The 20811-nt window shown below is 38.5% G+C and overlaps 1 protein-coding gene across 1 annotated transcript; it reads right to left on the minus strand.

Annotated features, from left to right (window-relative positions):
- Positions 1-264: 264 nt before the first annotated feature.
- On the minus strand, positions 265-20777 carry LOC117330947 (ataxin-10-like). Its single transcript, XM_033889524.1, has 9 exons — positions 20603-20777; positions 19285-19650; positions 18525-18698; positions 17309-17386; positions 15909-16089; positions 6032-6140; positions 5276-5448; positions 1269-1332; positions 265-501 (listed from the first exon to the last, which is right to left on the minus strand). Exons 1-9 carry the CDS (start codon positions 20734-20736, stop codon positions 308-310), a joined length of 1473 nt encoding a protein of 490 aa, XP_033745415.1. The 5' UTR covers positions 20737-20777; the 3' UTR covers positions 265-307.
- Positions 20778-20811: the final 34 nt, after the last annotated feature.

The raw sequence follows: 20811 nt of genomic DNA on the forward strand, positions 1-20811 counted from the left end.
CCCCCAAACACTATCCCCGCCCTCCCCAAACACTATCCCTGTCCTCCCCAACACCATCCCTGCCCCCCAAACACTATCCCTGCCCTCCCCAAACACTATCCCTGCCCTCCCCAAACACTATCCCTGCCCCCCAAACACTATCCCTGCCCCCCAAACACTATCCCTGCCCTCCCCAAACACTATCCCTGCCCTCCCCAAACACTATCCCCGCCCTCCCCAACACCATCCCTGTCCTCCCCAACACCATCCCTGCCCCCCAAACACTATCCCCGCCCTCCCCAAACACTATCCCTGCCCTCCCCAAACACTATCCCTGCCCTCCTTTACTTGGGGGTTTCACGTATATCTTGTTGTCCTTGATTTCTGCGTCCATGCCTAGTTCCCGGAGTACGGCAGAGTTGTCCGCCAATCCTTGCTTTTTCAATCCTGCGAGAACCGCTTTATTATCAGGACACTCCTCACAGAGGTTCCGCACAGCCAGAATTGCCCACTGCGTAATATCTTACGAGGTCAAGGTCATACATATAAACATAGGTGAAAAACAGGCCCTTATTCCATAAAAAAACGCCATAAGGCTATCTTATGAGGTGAAGGTCAAAGATATAAACAGAGATGAAAAACAGGCCCTTATTCCAAAAAAAAAAAAACACGTCATAAGACTGAGTCTTCCTACTGGTTTCTTTTACTTTCTTTCTTTCCTTCTTTCTTTATTCTCTCTCTCTCTCTCTCTCTTTTATTTTATTTTAATGGAAGTTTGATGAACCTCGATGTCTTTTCAGAAGAAAATGATTGTCATAGGTAACCCAATCTCCGAGTATAGAGTATATTGTAGTACATGTACAGTTAAATCAAACGACAGAACAAATCTCAAACATTTACACTTGTAACGCATACGAGAGCTCGCACCGCGAGGTAACGGGATTCCTACCTAGACTGTGTATAAAAGGCGAACAGGTGACGAATTTGTTTATCTACGCTATTCGAATCTAGTTCTTCTCGGTAATGTTCAATTACATAAAATGGCCTTCTTTGTATAACGAGCTAAAAAGATGAAAAGCAATAGACGACAAGCTCGGTGTCCATTAATATGACACCTATGTGCAAATTAAAGACCGGCCGAGGCGACAGCTCCAGACGAATTCAATTTACGGTCCAATATACCATTGGAACAATATCCTAAATTGTTCTGTTGGGGAAATTATTGCCACAACGAAACAAAGGTTTCGATTAAATCCTCCTTCGTGCAAACACTGAGAAAAAAAGGATACACGGATTTTTCTTGTCGATGTTGGTTTGGTCCATTATTAAAGGTAAGGCGTTGAGGTTAGCAGCCTGTGGTGAGAAAGAAGCTTTGTTAGCAGGTTTAAACAGAGTACATATTGAGGAAATATCGCAAACTCACACTACACACGGAGTAATTTATCTTGATAGACGAATCAAAAATCGCTAGTTTAAGATGAAAGAAAAAAAAGTGTCATTCTCAATTGACCAAATAAAAGAAGCCGGCGTTCACATGTTGGCACTTTTGGGCACTTTTGGGGACTTTGTCAGAATGTTTTGTTGGCATTACAAAAAATTATAGTTTACGAAAATAATAAACACAGTTATATTATATATTATCATCAAGTAAAAAAGAACTTTAATTTCAACGTATAAAACATTAAAACTTAAAAATAAGAAAAAAGGCAAAAAAACACTGTCGTCTAAGACCGTAGCAACCATTGACCCCTGCCAACTAACAGTAACAACCAGTGACCGTTGTCCACTAGCACCGTAACAATCATTGACCCCTGTCCACTAACACCGCAATAACCAGTGACCACTGTCCATAAACACCATAACAACCATTGACCATTGTCCAATAACAATGTATTAAGTGACTGATGTCCACTAACACCATAACGGCCAATGACCGCTCTCCATTTACATTATAACAACCAGTGGCCGCTGTCCACTAACACCGATACAACCATTGACCTCTGTCCACTAACACCGATACAACCATTGACCACTGTCTACTTACACAGATACAACCATTGACCACTGTCCACTTACACCGTAACAACCACTGACCGCTGTCCACTAACACCGATACAACCATTCAACCACTGTCCACTAACACCGATACAACCATTGACCACTGTCCACTAACACAGATACAACCATTGACCACTGTCTACTAACACCGTAACAACCACTGACCACTGTCTACTAACACTAACAACCATTGACCACTGTCCACTAACACCGTAACAACCACTGACCACTGTCTACTAACACCGATACAACCATTGGCCACTGTCAACTAACACCGGAACACCCAGTGACCGCTGTCCAGAAACACCGATACAACCAGTGACTGCTGTTCACTAACATCTCAATAACCAATGACCGCTGCCCATTTACACAGTAACAACGTTAACGAGTGACCATTGTCCACTAACACCCTAACAGCCTTTTAGAGCTGTCGACTAACCGTAACAACCATTGACCACTGTCCGCTAATACCTTATATAAAAATAACAACCAGGCCAGTCACCGCTGTCCACTAACACTGCAACAGCTATTGATCAAAGGGAGATAACTGTAGTATCTTCCCGTACTTCTCGCCGACAGCACGAGCACAAGTCTACCCAGCAGCATTACAGAATGAGAGAGAAAAAATATAGTTATACATTTTCTATGATCAGGGTACGCACAATGTTTTTCACTTACGCAATATTCCAGTTTACTATAAATGATTGCCAAAGAAATACACATGTAATTATACGATAACAGGGGTATATATGATCAACTTGTATTGTAAAAAGTCACAGCTGTGCCAGTGGGTATTTTACCCACTGGCACAGCTGTGACTTTTTACAATACAATTGAAGATCAAATGCTTAAAAGCAAAATAGTTCAACAGTTTATGAAGTTGTGGAATTTATGAATAGACTTTCGTTAAAATAACATATCGGAGTACTTGAATATGACATGGTTTAACAGACAGTTGTGTTAACCTACACACACCTCAAGTCACATTGTCCAATTATAGACCCGAAAACTTCAAAGCCATTGTGCACCGGGCTCAAGCTATATGTTACCGACCACCTAAGTTTGGCCCGACAACAGGCAATTATGTAATGTTCAACCCTATCGCTTCGTCACACGCCCGCCCTGATGCAGCCCTCCCTTTGATATTTCTATTTAGCTTTCAGTCAAGTTCTAGCCATATCAGTGATTTTATCATAATGTAATCACATTGTCTTTTAAAAGTACTTAGATGAAAGAGACAATAATGCGGAAGAAATGAGGTTTTCACGTTGGGGAGGCCCCGCCCTCTTTCGTCTATTTCCACGTTGGGGCCGCCCCGCCCTCTTTCGTCGATTTCCACGTTTGGACCGACCCGCCCTCTCTCATCTACGTTCACGATGAGACCCCCAGCTCTATACTATACCATTCAACAGGTTCGCCGGTGTCTTACGCTATAGTAAGACCGGCAACTGAGAGTGCTAGGTGATTAGGGACATATTATGAATATAAGGCGAAATATGAATGGGTAGATGAAATTGGGTACTGTTCGGGTAAAGAAGAAGTTTTTGCAACATCTTGGTCAGTTGGTTAAAATATAAGCAGTAATGAGCTAACCCAGTCACAGAAATTGATTGATATAATCTGTGATTAAGTGGGCATATCGTAAAGGTAGTTAAGAGCATGATGAGAGATTTTTGGGAGAAGAGTGGGCAGTTCGACGTGGTTCATCATATTAAGCGTAGTTGTAGGTAATTCAAGAAAAGACAAATGATGTGGTATTCAAATTGTACATGGCGAGGTTAATTTAAGAGTTGTGGGGTTGTTTGTTTTTTTAGGGGCTAAACGTCCTCGTAACAGCCAGGGGTTCGGTCATATGAGGACGGGTGTCTAGGAAGACACCAAGAGTAAAAATGCACAGCACAGAAATACAGAGCTGCGAGGAAAATAGAAAAAATCAAGATCCCAAGTGTTACGATGGGGGCAGAAGATCTATTTTGATCTTTTAATGTCCCCTTAAAGAAGACACGGAAAATAATCCACGATTCTTCAGGGGCCCACTTTTTAGTCGTCTTCTACGATTAATATGCAGCGGGATACAACATGCTTTACTATATGGCTCTCCAATGTCCCCTGGACAGAAGACAAGGGAGAAACTATCGCCGACCATGCAGGGGGTCCAACAATTAGTCGCCTCTCACAATATACAGTCAGATACAGCAGGCATATTCTTTCTCCGTTCCAACAAGTTTAGAGTTGTGTTTTGTTTTTTGTTGTTGTTGTTTTTGTTGGTTTTTTTGTTTGTTTTTTTGGGGGGGGTTTTTGCAGGTAAAAAGCTACATGCACGAATACGAAAAGTGCAAGTGAGCGAGACTAGCAATGGAATATATTGCTGGAAATATCATGTTAAATGAGCCTAATCCATTTACTTTCTGGAGGAGGAAAACCATAAACATTGATACCACATACGATTAATGATTGTAGGCGGGGATGCAATGTAATTCTTGGAAGAGTTCATGTCAAAGCGATATTCAACACAAGAACCATTGTACTGCTGTTCTGTACATCAATCTTTTTGAATAATCTAGTCAGAATGCAGGCTTAAATTGATGGGAAACACCTGCAAACGGACGTTCTAATTATGAAGAGTTTACAAAAGACACATTTGTGAAAAGAAGTTTGATTTTAGGTACACTGTAGCAATAAATCTATTCGGTCTTCTCTTAAGCATGTGCTTCTCGATCACCTGTTTTGTTTTTGCTTGTTTGTTTGTTTTGTTTTGTTTCTTTTTTATTTATTTCTTAGTTTTTATGTGTGTTTATATTTAGGTTCCAAATTCCCTTTTCCTCTGGCCCCTAACATCAATGACGGGTCCTAGAAGGGAAATACAGTCGTACGATACGATTAAGGTTCATTTATTGTTATATATTTGCCCCTATTACTAAATTAAGATTAAAAGGTGCCAACAATTTGTGTGTGTTTTGTATAATCATTGAGCTGATTGCCATATAAAACCTTCAGTAGGCTGAATAATCCAGGGTTTTTTCTTCCAAGTTTGGGATGGGACCTTCTTGCCTCATTTTGGGAAGAAAATTGGTGAATTTGGAAAGAATTTTTCAGGAGTAAACCGCTAATTTTGGGAATTTGGGCTAAATAGGAAATAATTTCAACTGGGAATTGGGCCAATTATCGGCCCTAAAAAGCCCTCATGAAAAGCCTTGTACTCTGTAAATAATAAACAGTAATAAAAAGGCATTTGTACCCGCTGCTGGTTCGGTCTGTGTCGGAAACATAAATTGCCAATTAGTCTGACCAGATCCTTCCTCAGGCCAAACACAGGGTGGTCAGTGTCCACGTCGTCCGAGGCCAGCTTCGCCACGCTGCTGAAATCATTGCTACTGTCCTTGCCTAACTTGTGGATAGCTTCAAGCAGATCTGTAAGTAACATAATAAAAAGTTTAGATTTAAGATACAAACATCATTCTGTTAGTGTTATATAATAGAATGTTGAAAAAAGGAAACATCGCCTCTTCACTTTCTGGTCAATGTCATCAACTCACGAAGATTGCTATCAGCAGACAGCACGTATCCTTTAATCTATTATCGTTAATGAAATGTCCAAAAGAATGAGCTGGAAAATGTCTGCAAGACAAAAATGCCCCTGTTGCCACTTGACACTCCTCGAAACCTCTGCAGTTCCTGAGATTAACTAGTTACATTGTATCGGGACGCGACGGGTTGGGTTTGTTTTTGTTTAACGTCCTATTAACAGCCAGGGTCATTTAAGGGACGTGCCAGGTTTGGATGTGGAGGAAAGCCGGATTACCCGGAGAAAAACCACCGACCTACGGTCAGTACCTGGCAACTGCCCCACGTAGGTTTCGAACTAGCAACCAAGAGGTGGAGGGCTAGTGTTAAAGTGTCGGGACACCTTAACTACTCGGCCACCGCGGCCCCTAGGACGCGACGGGACGGGACGGACATGGGTAACACTACATGTATATGAGGGGACACTTACACACTGCTGATGTGAGGAGATCGGCATCTTCTTGGAGAATACCATATATGGTATGGTTCGACGTTGCTTCACCTAGGGCCTCTATTTGCTTCACTATCACTTCCGGATGCTAACAATAAAACAATGATCCAAGTTAGTTTCGTATTAGATATTCACAACACACAGAAAGTAGTTAAATAGTTAAACAGTAACTGATGTAGCTCTTGGAGTTGATGTAGCTGTCCAATCCCTTATGATGTTGGTAAACCAGCAGCTGAAGCCACGTCCCGTTCATAGATAGCATTGTCATCAAGCAATTTGTAAGAACGACACAATTTGCAATAAAAAATAATTCTACCGGGTTTTGATTTAAACATATTTTATTGTATCTTATATACAAGGTAATTGGGCACAAGTTATCAAACTTATATTAAGCCCTTTCCCTATTCCCTTTTTCTACCGGGTAAGTCGTTCCTTTGAACATGTTTTAATCTAATGTCATTATATGTAATAAATATTTGTTTCTAATACAGTAAAGTTGAAACATGTATAAAGGAAAGACTATATTTCCATCTGGTGCTGATTTATCCTGTTAAAATGATAGATTTTGTCTATATGATAAATTGCGTTTTTACCACAAATTGCGTGGTGACATACAGCGTAGCATAATCGTTACAGCCTGACGATGAGCTGTATCGCTACTGAACTGCAAAAATGATTAGACATCCCTTCTAAGCTCTTTAGCCAACTTTATACCAAAACTTCTAGGATTCATTTTTGATATGGCGACCGATAATACTAATACTATTATTAACAACGTAGCGCTTAATTGATAATTTTGTAAAATTACGGACGTTTTTTGGTCTGTCGGGGTATAAGGTGACAACAACCAAAGCGTTATTGTGAAGATGACGACTGATCAGACACGGGGGATACATCAGTACGTAGAAGAGGTATACAGTACAAATTCGTTGTATATATACAAGTTCTAGTACTTCATAGAACGCCGATGTAGCGCAACGGTATAAGAAGCTGCGGGTATTTCTGGCTAGGCGATTGGGTGCCGTAGATCGTGAGTTCGAGGCCATGTCGGGGCACGAGTCATAAAGTTGTCTTCCTTCGTCAATTGTGTTACTATGGTATATAGTTAAAGTGTATTGAATGAAAATTATATAATAGACACAAGTCCTTACAAGTGTGCTGCCAAATACTGTTAAACACTCATATTTCGCGTAGAATTTATTTTCGCGTTAACACACGAGGAGAGTCTATCGCAAATTAAAATCCTTTCCTTTGTTTAAACTTCTTTGGATGGTAACAGGTTTGGGATCTTGCAGAAGAGCCAATGACTCTAACAGTTCATCATTCGTGAATTTAAAGTCATTTCTAGTTCAATGTTCGCGAAAACATACATTCGCGGATATGTCTGAAGAGGTAAGTTCGTAAAATAAAACATTCGCGAAATCTAAACGATTTACAGTATATCAAAGGGTCGATAGAATTAACGAACGTAGGGGAAAACTACACCGGCTAGTTCAGTAATATTCAGAATAAGTTGGTTCAGTAATAGTCAGAATTAGTTCTCCGCCATTTTGTATGCATGAATTGTAATATGATATATATGTATCTTGGAATCCTATATGCTATGTAGCAGTTGGAAATAAATTCAATTGAAAGTTATTAGGACGAGAAACAGGGAAATATGTATATATATGAGTCTTCAATTTGAAGAAGAAATACCATTAAACGGCATGTCAGTCAAATACTGGTGTAACGCTGTCTACCTTCTGGAGTCGACATTGACAAATATCGTGTGTATAATTAGGTACTTGCTCTGAATGTGTCTTAATTGAGCCATTTATGTTTACAACAACTCCACCCTAGTCGTGTAGGCTAATAACCGATCACCAAAATACCACACAACACTACCGATTACCACTGTATACAATATGTATATACCCACACCCTAATTAACAGGTGTTCATTCCTCATAGGAGATTTCAGGTTGATCTTTCACTTAACGGTAGAAATGATATTGCAATTATTATCACAAACATTTGTACAGCCTTCTGGTCTTGGCAACTTGTCCATGTCTATGCTTTGATTGCATATGTTTATTATGATCGATAAATGCATAATTCTATTCAATTTCAATACACACACGCCCATATCCGATTTGTTGTCGGTGTGATCGAACACAGAGCACAAAAACATGGAAACTTTAGAAGGTCAAATACTCGCCATTACTGGAAGCGAAACGGTAATTATATCAAGGTAAGCGAAGAGAAGGTCAACGTTTCAATAGAAGTAGCACGTCTATTTCAACATCTAATAGATAAAAATTATATTTCCCACCATCAGCTGTGTAATAGGTATATCGTAAATTATCTATTTTCCGATTCATTAATTACGTTCGACTTCATTACAGGAAATTGCAGAAGTGACGTCCACGTTTTAAGAATGAAGTGGACTAACGTTTTCGACATTGTCTCTTTTGTAACGACACCATCAGATCTAGATTTCACAATTTGATTGCATGCCAATAATATCATCCAGATTACACCTTATCAGAGTCAGCGAAATACACTAATAACAGTAAATTATCTAAAAATATAATTTCCTTTTATGTTTAAGCTTGTTTATGTCACATGTACTATTGCATACACACATCTCTATATGGTGTCTAATTTGTGTTGTAAATACTGGACACTCAATAAGCCTTATTTCTCTTCCTTTAAACGTCCGGCTGGATTGCAAGAAAGCTGAACAACCAAACACTTGAGAGAAAATGACACATGGACTTACGACTCACGAAAGTTGGATAACAAAAAAAGTGATGAATAAAGAGAGAAATGAAGTTAGTGGTGGTTGGATAGTAGGACAACCAGATTAGTGGTGACTTGATAGTAGGACAACCAGATTAGTGGTGGTTGGATAGTAGGACAACCAGATTAGTGGTGGTTGGATAGTAGGACAACCAGATTAGTGGTGGTTGGATAGTAGGACAACCAGATTAGTGGTGACTTGATAGTAGGACAACCAGATTAGTGGTGGTTGGATAGTAGGACAACCAGATTAGTGGTGGTTGGATAGTAGGACAACCAGATTAGTGGTGGTTGGATAGTAGGACAACCAGATTAGTGGTGGTTGGATAGTAGGACAACCAGATTAGTGGTGGTTGGATAGTAGGACAACCAGATTAGTGGTGGTTGGATAGTAGGACAACCAGATTAGTGGTGGTTGGATAGTAGGACAACCAGATTAGTGGTGGTTGGATAGTAGGACAACCAGATTAGTGGTGGTTGGATAGAAGGACAACCAGATTAGTGGTGGTTGGATAGTAGGACAACCAGATTAGTGCTAACAGGATAGTAGGACAACCAGATTAGTGCTAACAGGATAGCAAGATTAGTGGTGACTTGAGAGTGGGACAACCATATTAGTGGTGACTTGATAGTAGTACAAACAGATTAGTGGTGACTGGATAGTGGGACAACCAGATTAGTGGTGACTGGATAGTAGGACAACCAGATTAGTGGTAACTGGATAGTAGGACAACCAGATTAGTGGTAACAGGATAGCAAGATTAGTGGTGACTTGAGAGTGGGACAACCATATTAGTGGTGACTTGATAGTAGTACAAACAGATTAGTGGTGACTGGATAGTGGGACAACCAGATTAGTGGTGACTTGATAGTGGGACGACCAGATTAGTGGTAACTGGATAGCAAGATTAGTGGTGACTTGATAGTGGGACAAACATATTAGTGGTGACTGAATAGTAGGACAACCAGACTAGTGGTGACTTGATAGTGGGACAACGATATTAGTGGTGACTGGATACTAGGACAACCAGATTAGTTGTGACTTGAGAGTAGGACAACCCGATTAGTGGTGACTGGATAGAAGGTTAACCAGATTAGTGGTGACTGGATAGTGGGACAACCAGATTAGTGGTGACTGGATAGTGGGACAACCAGATTAGTGGTGGTTGGATATTCGGACAACCAGATTAGTGGTGACTTGATAGTGGGACAACCAGATTAGTGGTGACTGGATAGTGGGACAACCAGATTATTGGTGACTGGATAGCAAGATTAGTGGTGACTAGAGAGTGGGACAACCAGATTAGTGGTGACTGGATAGCAAGATTAGTGGTGACTAGAGAGTGGGACAACCAGGTTAGTGGTGACTGGATAGTAGGACAACCAGATTAGTGGTGACTGGATAGGGGGACAACCAGATTAGTGGTGACTGGATAGTGGTACAACCAGATTAGTGGTGACTGGATAGCAAGATTAGTGGTGACTAGAGAGTGGGACAACCAGATTAGTGGTGACTGGATAGCAAGATTAGTGGAGAATGGATAGCAGTAAAACTATATTAGTGCTGACTGCATAGTGGGACAACCAGATTAGTTGTGACTGGATAGTGGGACAAACAGATTAGTGGTGACTGAATAGTAGGACAACCAGATTAGTGGTGACTGGATAGTTTTACAACTAGATTAGTGGTGACTGGATACTGGGACAACCAGATTAGTGTTGACTGGATAGTAGGACAACCCGATTAGAGGTGACTGGATAGAAGGACAACCAGATTAGTGGTGACTGGATAAAGGGACAACCAGATTAGTGATGACTGGATACTGGGACACCCAGATTAGTGGTGACTAGAGAATAGGACAACCCGATTAGTGGTGGTTTGATAGTGGGGCAACCAGATAAGTGGTGACTGGATAGTGGGACAAACATATTAGTGGTGACTGAATAGTGGGACAACCAGATTAGTGGTGACTTGATAGTGGGACAACCATATTAGTGGTTACTTGATAGTGGGACAACCAGATTAGTGGTGATTGAATAGTAGGACAACCAGATTAGTGGTGATTGGATACTGGGACAACCAGATTAGTGGTGACTGGATACTAGGACAACCAGATTAGTAGTGACTTGAGAGTAGGACAACCCGATTAGTGGTGACTGGATAGAAGGACAACCAGATTAGTGGTGACTGGATAGTGGGACAACCAGATTAGTGGTGACTTCATAGTGGGACGACCAGATTAGTGGTAACTGGATAGCAAGATTAGTGGTGACTTGATAGTGGGACAACCAGATTAGTGGTGACTGGATAGTGGTACAACCAGATTAGTGGTGACTGGATAGCAAGATTAGTGGTGACTAGAGAGTGGGACAACCAGATTAGTGGTGACTGGATAGCAAGATTAGTGGAGAATGGATAGCAGTAAAACTATATTAGTGCTGACTGCATAGTGGGACAACCAGATTAGTTGTGACTGGATAGTGGGACAAACAGATTAGTGGTGACTGAATAGTAGGACAACCAGATTAGTGGTGACTGGATAGTTTTACAACTAGATTAGTGGTGACTGGATACTGGGACAACCAGATTAGTGTTGACTGGATAGTAGGACAACCCGATTAGAGGTGACTGGATAGAAGGACAACCAGATTAGTGGTGACTGGATAAAGGGACAACCAGATTAGTGGTGACTGCATACTGGGACAACCAGATTAGTGGTGACTAGAGAGTAGGACAACCCGATTAGTGGTGGTTTGATAGTGGGGCAACCAGATAAGTGGTGACTGGATAGTGGGACAAACATATTAGTGGTGACTGAATAGTGGGACAACCAGATTAGTGGTGACTTGATAGTGGGACAACCATATTAGTGGTGACTTGATAGTGGGACAACCAGATTAGTGGTGATTGAATAGTAGGACAACCAGATTAGTGGTGATTGGATACTGGGACAACCAGATTAGTGGTGACTGGATACTAGGACAACCAGATTAGTAGTGACTTGAGAGTAGGACAACCCGATTAGTGGTGACTGGATAGAAGGACAACCAGATTAGTGGTGACTGGATAGTGGGACAACCAGATTAGTGGTTACTGGACACTAGGACAACCAGATTAGTTGTGACTTGAGAGTAGGACAACCCGATTAGTGGTGATTGGATAGAAGGACAACCAGATTAGTGGTGACTGGATAGTGGGACAACCAGATTAGTGGTGACTTGATAGTGGGACGACCAGATTAGTGGTAACTGGATAGTGGGACAACCAGATTAGTGGTGACTTGATAGTGGGACGACCAGATTAGTGGTAACTGGATAGCAAGATTAGTGGTGACTAGAGAGTGGGACAACTAAATTAGTGGTGAATGGATAGTTGGACAACCAGATTAGTGGTGACTGGATAGAGGGACAACCAGATTAGTGGTGACTGTATAGTAGGATAACCAGATTAGTGGTGACTGTATAGTAGGATAACCAGATTAGTGGTGACTGAATAGTGGGACGACCAGATTAGTGGTGACTTGATAGTGAGACAACCAGATTAGTTGTGACTGGATAGCAAGATTAGTTGTGACTGGATAGTGGGACAACCAGATTAGTTGTGACTGGATAGTGGGACAAACAGATTAGTTGTGACTGGATAGTGGGATAAATAGATTAGTGGTGACTGTATAGTAGGATAACCCGATTAGTTGTGACTGGATAGTGGGACAAACAGATTAGTGGTGACTGGATACTGGGATAAATAGATTAGTGGTGACTGTATAGTAGGATAACCCGATTAGTTGTGACTGGATAGTGGGACAAACAGATTAGTGGTGACTGGATAGTGGGACAACAGGCGGTGAAACTTGAATTCCATTAATTATAGTGATTTTTTTTTTAATCACAAGTGGTAAATATAAGCATTGAACTGCGTTTCAGTTGGCAGTTATGGGCTGATAATGCAAAGTGGACAAAGGCAAATTTAATGAAATGTGCTGTTGCGCTTCATTATAATATATTTGCCTTTTTCCGGCCCAAAACTGCCAAATGAAAGTAAATTCATGCTTAAATATTGTATATTAACAATGTTCAGTAATCACAAATACACCTTACTTAGTGATTACTCATAGTACCATACACATAGGTAAAGTAAGAGATGATGTATTATCATTAAACTCGTAAATCAACATGAAAATATTCAGTCATGGGGATAAATCACCTACAAAAACATAATTTACATAATTATATAATAATATTACATTTCACAAGCGAAATATCAGATATTATCAATTTCATAACAAGTTTTATCGCCACTTGTTATATCGTAACCAGTGATGATCACCGAATAATTAGAGCCAATGGATTTATCATAATTTTTAGATCCGATATAATGTAGCGGGACTGGACTGGGTCGATCATCGGGGACCTGGTAGCTCAACTGGTACAGCAGCCGGCTAGTGTTCGGAGGTCCCGGGTTCGAACCCCGATCTGGCCGCTACATTTTCTCCTCTCCTGTTACAAAATTGGCGCCCAACTAAAATACCCACGGTGGTGGTATAAGGGTCGCTTGTGTCTTCGAGGGCGAAGACTTGGAAAAAAGGAGGGAGGGGTGTAGCGGGACTGGACTGGGTCGATCATCGGGGACCTGGTAGCTCAATTGGTACAGCAGCCGGCTAGTGTTCGGAGGTCCCGGGTTCGAACCCCGGTCTGGCCGTGCATTTTTCCACTCCTATTACAATAATTCGATTTGATTGGTGCTTAAAGGCCAATTGACAACTGGGGTGATATTCAACCGAGATAATTTGCAGCAGGTTGTAAAAAGAAATATTAAATAGTTGATAATTATATATAAAACATTTAAATAACAGGATAGTTCATTAGAATAAGAATATGTTCAAGTATTTCATCCAATAAAAACAAAAAACATAAAAGAAATGCATGGTTGATATTTTGTTAAAAGACCTCTCTAGCATCATTGAATCCCGTTCTGAGGAGGGAAAAAGGTATTTCAGATCTGTGCCCTGTAAATACTTACAATGAACATGTGAATGTTTCAGAAGCCAATTAAAACATGCTCAACTGTGAGAGGGAATCATCGCATGCAATTTGAGATCAGACTTGCTTCACTAGATAATGATTACAAATAGAGTTGGGAATGCTATCAATTTCATAATCGATCATCATCATTTCTTAAATGATTGATGATCGATTTTTGATCAATCATGAACAGACAGGGAAATACCTGTAAAAAAACATTAACCAAAATAGGAAACATTTTGTGGATGTGTTTTAGGCATCTAGCTATGTTTTTTAAATGTTGTTTCAATGCATTTCTATTTCAATTTATCAGCGATATTGTTATAATTTATCAATTGTTTTGAAGTCCGCTGCAAATCTTGAAAATTTCCATGTCATATAGTATAGCCCGAGTTTCCTCTGGCCCTGACAACATACACCAGACATGGTGTCAGGGCCAGAGGAAACTTGGGCTACATGTTATAGTGAAACCATTTATCGTTTATAGAAATCATGATCAATTAGTCATAGGTGGTTAATCGGAACAACACTAATTACAAAGTGTGTGACGGTACATTATCAACATATAGGTCGTCACCTCGTTTATTTCTAGGTCAGAGAAGGAATCATTTCATTTGATACTGATTATATACTTATAATACGTATACTACGTATATTATCTAGATACATGGAACATTAATTAGTCTTAAACATGTGACCAGCACTTCTTATCCATCTCTCATTAAACCTCAGTTTGTTAAAAATTAACAATATTTAAAATTTTAATTCGGAATTTAAAATATTGATTTTGGAAAGAAGCATTGGCAATCAAATTTGTCAACAACAAAAAAATTTTGATCAAACTACCAATTAACAAAATATTTTGTGGGGACCCTATATAAAGTTTATATAAATTTGACAGTTCAATCTAAAATACACAGGATAATACAAGATATTATTAAAAGCTAAAATATTAAATATATATTCGAACCAAAGAGATACCAAACCAAATGATAGGCAGTGCATACACAGACAGACGAAGAAAGATAACTCCAGCTAGTTACAACCAGGTATTTGGCATACAGAGGATAACATGTAAAATATGCCTGGAGACAACTTTAACATATGGTAAACCAAGATTAGAAATTCTTTATATTATTTTATGTTTAAGCAATGTTATCTAGATTAATCACAATGACATTAATATTTAGATTGCACAACTGTCAAATGGAGGAAAGCAAAGCTGGCTGACATCAAACATTCTATAAAATCAATCCAAAATATAACAAGATAAACGGTCTTCTGACAAACACTAATACAGGGGGGATACACATCCCAATCCAAAAGGCTCAAACCAGCATCATTACCATAAATTGTCTGTTCACAGCCAGTTATGTTTCAGATCAAATTTGGTTTTTATTAATTTTGACTTTAAGGAGGAGTAGCAACAGTTTTGGGGCCTCACCCCTTTGTCCCAAGGGGTTTGACCATCCTCATTTATATAAATTATGATTGCCCTTACCCCAATGATGTTTCACACCAAATTTGGTTGTAATCTACCAAAGGGATAAGGAGGAGTAGCATTTTGAAAGTAAAAGTTTAACGGCGGACGGCGCACAATGACAGACGGAGTACGACTCTATAGGTCAGATGACCTAAAAACCTCCACATGGGCCGACCTATACGTCAGAGAAGAAACTAAAGGAACCATTATCCAGTACATAGTTTTAAAATAAAATTGTATCATTATATTTTCCCACCTCTGAGTTCTGTTTAATTCTGCATTGAAATTATACAGATTAGTAAAATGTACAATATTGGCATTCTTTGCTTATGAATTTTGCTGAAAAAATTAAACATAGAAAAATACAAGTTTTTTTTTTCCCTTTAATTTTTGAGAAGTTTTGTTATGAAAATTAAATCTCCTTTCTGAATTAATGAACCCTTAAGTATAGATTCAGGCCTTAACACAACAAAACATATCAACCATCAAAAATATTTTACAGTGTTAGTAGCAGTGTGAAAGACTCTTCGATCACAAAAAATGAGATTTATGTCATGGTCAGACTTACTAGAGTATTGGTCATTTGAGTGTCCTGACTGGCCAAAATCAGGATGTTGTAAGCATTGCTGACCACCTGTTTACTGAGGTACTGGACATTCTCTACACACACCTCCAGGGCTCCATTCCTCGGCTCCTCCGATTCGGACATGCATCTGAGCTGGTTCAGCATCACTTCTAGGGCAAATATCCTACAACAGTATCAACACATAAGGATAGAGCAACTATTTATACTGCAAATCACTTATATTTCGCATGGTATTTATTTTTGCGTTAATAGGCCAGGAAAGTCTATAGCGAATTTAAATCCTTCACGATTATTTGTATGAAACTCTTTTTGATGGCAATCGGTTAGGGATCTTGCACAGCCCATGACTCTAATAGCTCATCAATTAGGAATTTAAAGTCATTTCTAGTTAAACATTAGCGAAATCATGTATTCGAGGATATGTCTCAAGAGTTAAATCTTAAAATCTTGAAATAAAATACAATATATTTGCAAAATCTAAGTGATTTACAGTAACGTGCACACATACAGTGTTTTTCCGTCTGTGTACTTTTGTTCATGTATTTGTGTCTGACTTTTTTTTTAATATGCTCCATTCCAAATTGTGTATATACTTATATTTACATTTGGTGTGGCAATGCCCTTATATATTACTAGTAAATCCCTACCAAAAGCAGCTTCATCTATGAGAGTATAACTGAAGTTGCCCTGTGCGCCGTTCTAGATATTCACCTGACCTGACGGTAGAAAGCGGGAAATTTGAATTTTGGAAGATTTTTTTCATATTTTTTTATTTTTGCGATTCATTAATAGAACGTAAATATAAGCGATAAACTGCCTAGATGCGGCAGACCTACTGGTATAACTGCCACATGTGTCACAGACAAACAATCATGGTGCGCTAGTGCGCACCATTCAGTTTGTCTGTGACACATGTGGCAGTTATACCAGTAGGTCTGCCGCATCTAGGCAGTTTATTGCTTAAAAGTATACTTTTTCTAATGAGGTTTGTCAAATAGAAGGTTCTCGATTCATGTTAGTACATTGTACATTAAATCCAGCAATCTATGTTCCTCAATTTCCTCATAATTTTTTTCACTTTTGCTAAGCTAAAAAGTTCACAAAGGCTAAAAATAGTAAGGAAAACAGCCTGAAACTGAAATGGTATAATTTCCACCACAGGGGGTAGGCGCGGACCTACGTCACAAAAAAATACCACCTGTGGTTTCACTCTTTCAAATACTGCCTGCCAATTTTCATGTTTACATGTACTTGTGCCTAAAGTATAGCCTGGAAAATGTGGAATATTGCTATATTTCAATAATCGATATTTTAATTGTAGCTAAATCTAATATTTAAAAAAAATTAATTTCATATCATATCATTTCATATCATTCACCCACTTTTCTTTTTCCGATTCCTGTTGATCAATAACTTCCAGAACACCCTTGATCGTCATGGCGTCCTCCAGTACGTACATCCTAAAGGGAAAAAAGTTTAGATACAGCACCATGCTACCATAGAATTCTTGTTGTTCTTGGCAGCATAAATCCAAAGAATTAATAAAACACATTGTTGAAATGACCACACTAACTGGATTTATTGATGCTACACAAGGCTTTTTCTCACTGCTTTGGTATGGGGCCTTTTAGCCTCCTTTTGGGAAGAAAATTGGTGAATTTGGAAAAAAAAATTCAGGAATAAATTGCAAATTTTGGAAATTTGGCTTGAATACAAAATCATTTTAATTGGAAATGGGGCCCATTATTGGCCCCAAAAGGCTCTCAAAAAGGGACCATATCTTGTCAGCTTTATTTGCTAACCAATTGTGTTTAATACCATTTTTTTCAAAGACAAAGGCACTGTGAGTAATGCAACAATTTGAAGCTATATATATAATATATCTTTTATACACATTATATTATTGTATATAAACCTGAAGAAGCCAAAGATGGCAAAAAGGCCTTGCATGAGAGCAATCTTGATTTTTATTTCAATTTTCTTCTATTTATCCCTCACAAGGACTTTAAAATTTTTGTGCATTATATTATATAAATTAGTATATGATCTTTCTAAAACAACGGCGTAAATTTTAATCTTATTCATGCATGGTACAGTCAGCGCAGTAATACTTGTTTTACAGTATGAATAATTTATTTGTATTATTTGTATTGGCATCACGAAATTGTAGAAATGATTTTTCCAACATGTATGTACAGTATGTTATAAAATGTTTCCTGGATAACTTAGTTGTAGTAATCTGAACTAGACAAACACACATTTCTGCCAATAAGAATAAAACTTTGGTGGCTAATCTTATGTGTTGGTACATTTTTAATCATATTTAAACTGAACACAAAAAAAATGTATAGTGTCAGAAAAGAGACATATCTAGCAATTGTGGTTAAAATAAACTTGACACAACAGGAGAAGTAGTTTTCTTTCTTAGACAATTTGTACACACAGTGTCAGTATAATCAATAGTATTTCAAAAATTAAATTCATTTACTTATAAATATTTCAGTTGTTATTCAGCTGAAATATTAATTGATTAATATCACTCCAATTCAAGATTTTGTAGATTTAAAAAAAGTAAAAATACAACAAAACTTGAGTTACCCCCATTCCACATCTGTGGCGGTCACTATACCGAGGATGTGACATAAAATCTGTTGGAAGTCCAGGTCTGCCCCAAGCTTTGATGACCACTCCTCCCCACCACCCTGGAGACAGGTGTGAATGGCCATACACACATACTGAGTGAGTTTGTCGTCCTCCACATTTAACAGACACCTGTAAAATAAACCCATTATATACCAATTCAGTCACATTGTCTTTTCTCTAAATACAAATCTGCATCTAGTTCACTCATTGAGATTGCTTTCATGTAATTCTTGCTGCAACATGTATAATGATACAAAAAAGTTGGATCTATCAGAGATATAAAAGAGTACATTAAAAATACTGGTTTCATCGGAGATCTCAGCTTCCCAAACAACAGCATAAGATGGTTCAGAAGTCGAGATCAGAGACAATCCTTTGCTCTTGTGGTGGTGTCCTTGGAAATGACACTTTACTCAACTGGAATGCTCTGAAAAACATGTCACATACTTCCTGAGGTAGTCACCAGCTACTACAAGGTTGTCTCACTTAAAATTGATCCTTGACAGGATTATAAGTCCAGCAAACAATCAATCACACAATTCAATTTGCAGTTTCTTTAAACTGAATAAAATGAAATAAAGAATAAGTTTTTCATCATTTCCAGTGAAAATGAAATATCTGACTATGAAATTGAATTCACAAATCATACAATATTGATATCCAATTTATTTACATTTCTTGAAAAGTTATTTAAAATTGAAATAAAGTCACTGACCTAAAACTACTGGAAAGCTGTTTCCAAACTTGTTGACTGTTTCCCTGATGTCCAGCTGCTAAATTTCCTAAAAACTGGACACAACACCTAAGCAATACCAATCTGTTTGCAGTGATCTTGGTGAGAGAATTTGTTTGTTCTTGAAGACATTGAGTAATTGTGGTCTCACAACAGTCTAGGCAGCTAGGAGATGATTTAATGACAAGGTCCTGATTGTTCTTAGATCCAGCACATGCATTTCGTAGCGTGCGGAAACACTCTGTTGTACAGCAGATGACTTCTGATTGCAGGTCGTTATCATGACTCTCATTGCACCTAAATAAAACTTGTCCTATAGTTTCCACATGATTCTTGTTTACTTTCTCCCTGAAAAAATGGATATGATGTACATGTACATTCAAACTGGTTTTGGTTTTTTAAAGTTTCTTTCAAATCTTGTGTTTTACTTTTGTTCAATAATAAATTACATAGTACTTGTCTGTACTCAGCTCAAACAAACTAACCTTATGTTTGTTTGTTGGTTTTTTTTTTTTTTTTTTTTTTTTTTAGAAATGTCAACTTCTATTCCCATATTAAATGTTGCTAGAGTTGAAAACACAGGTGCCTGACTCGTTTTTATAAAATAATAACATATAGAGTACATATAAATGAGAGTACTCTATATGTTATTATTTTATAAAAACGAGTCAGGCACCTGTGTTGAAAATAATGAAAAATGGGAAACAAAAAATATTCACTATTATCCATAATGGTAAACGCGTTTGTTCAATGTATCAATAGGATTGATTCACCTATTTAGTCCTAATTAGAACCTACCAATTTCACGTTCAACACACCAGATTCACAAATATACAATCTAAACATAAACTAAGAGTTACCTCCCTGTAAACAGTATACCGTTGGAAAAGCTTGATAATGTGTCAACGTTTGCAAATAATTAAACGATGCCATTACTGCAAAGTTTTATTATAAACCCCGAGAAATATAGTAAAGCATCGTGAATATGTTGGACACATGTCAATTAATCGCTATACATATCTGTGCATGTACTAGGCCTATTTATAGCAGAGATATATAATTAGGCTACATTCACTGACTTGTCATTGATTGTAGATCTCTGACCAAAGTTAAACATCCCCTGCATGTGTCAGAAGTCGCTTTTTATATAAAGTTATATAATTTTGCTTTCGACATCTTTGCAAAGCTATAAATAGTTATTATTAGGCTTATAATGTTGAGCGAGATATACAGCTGATAACTCTATGCGTACGTAGTAACAGCGCAAGAAGGGACGATGTGGTTATTAAACAGTACATACCTCAATGATGCGTCTTTGAATTGGTTTGTCAACTCCTTTAGGCTGTTTTCGATCCGTTGATAACGTCCATCCGACTCCAAATTGTCCAAAAATCCAGCGATATCAATAAAGCAGTTGTTGATTTCACAATCCATGCTGTATTTACCTCCATGTCACTGTCCCGCACTTCTTCCGGAAGTCGTCATGGATTGGATAAAATGAATGTAACA

This window comes from Pecten maximus, chromosome 7 (assembly GCF_902652985.1).
Source record: "Pecten maximus chromosome 7, xPecMax1.1, whole genome shotgun sequence".
NCBI lineage: Eukaryota > Metazoa > Mollusca > Bivalvia > Pectinida > Pectinidae > Pecten > Pecten maximus.

Coding starts and splice junctions, on each gene's coding strand:
- LOC117330947 (XM_033889524.1), bottom strand. CDS start 20,736: ATGGATTGTGAAATCAACAACTGCTTTATTGATATCGCTGGATTTTTG. Junction 16,090..17,308: donor CAGGAATCGGAAAAAGAAAA/GTGGGTGAATGA, acceptor ATACTGTTGTAG/GATATTTGCCCTAGAAGTGA. Junction 1,333..5,275: donor ACAGACCGAACCAGCAGCGG/GTACAAATGCCT, acceptor TTCTCACCACAG/GCTGCTAACCTCAACGCCTT.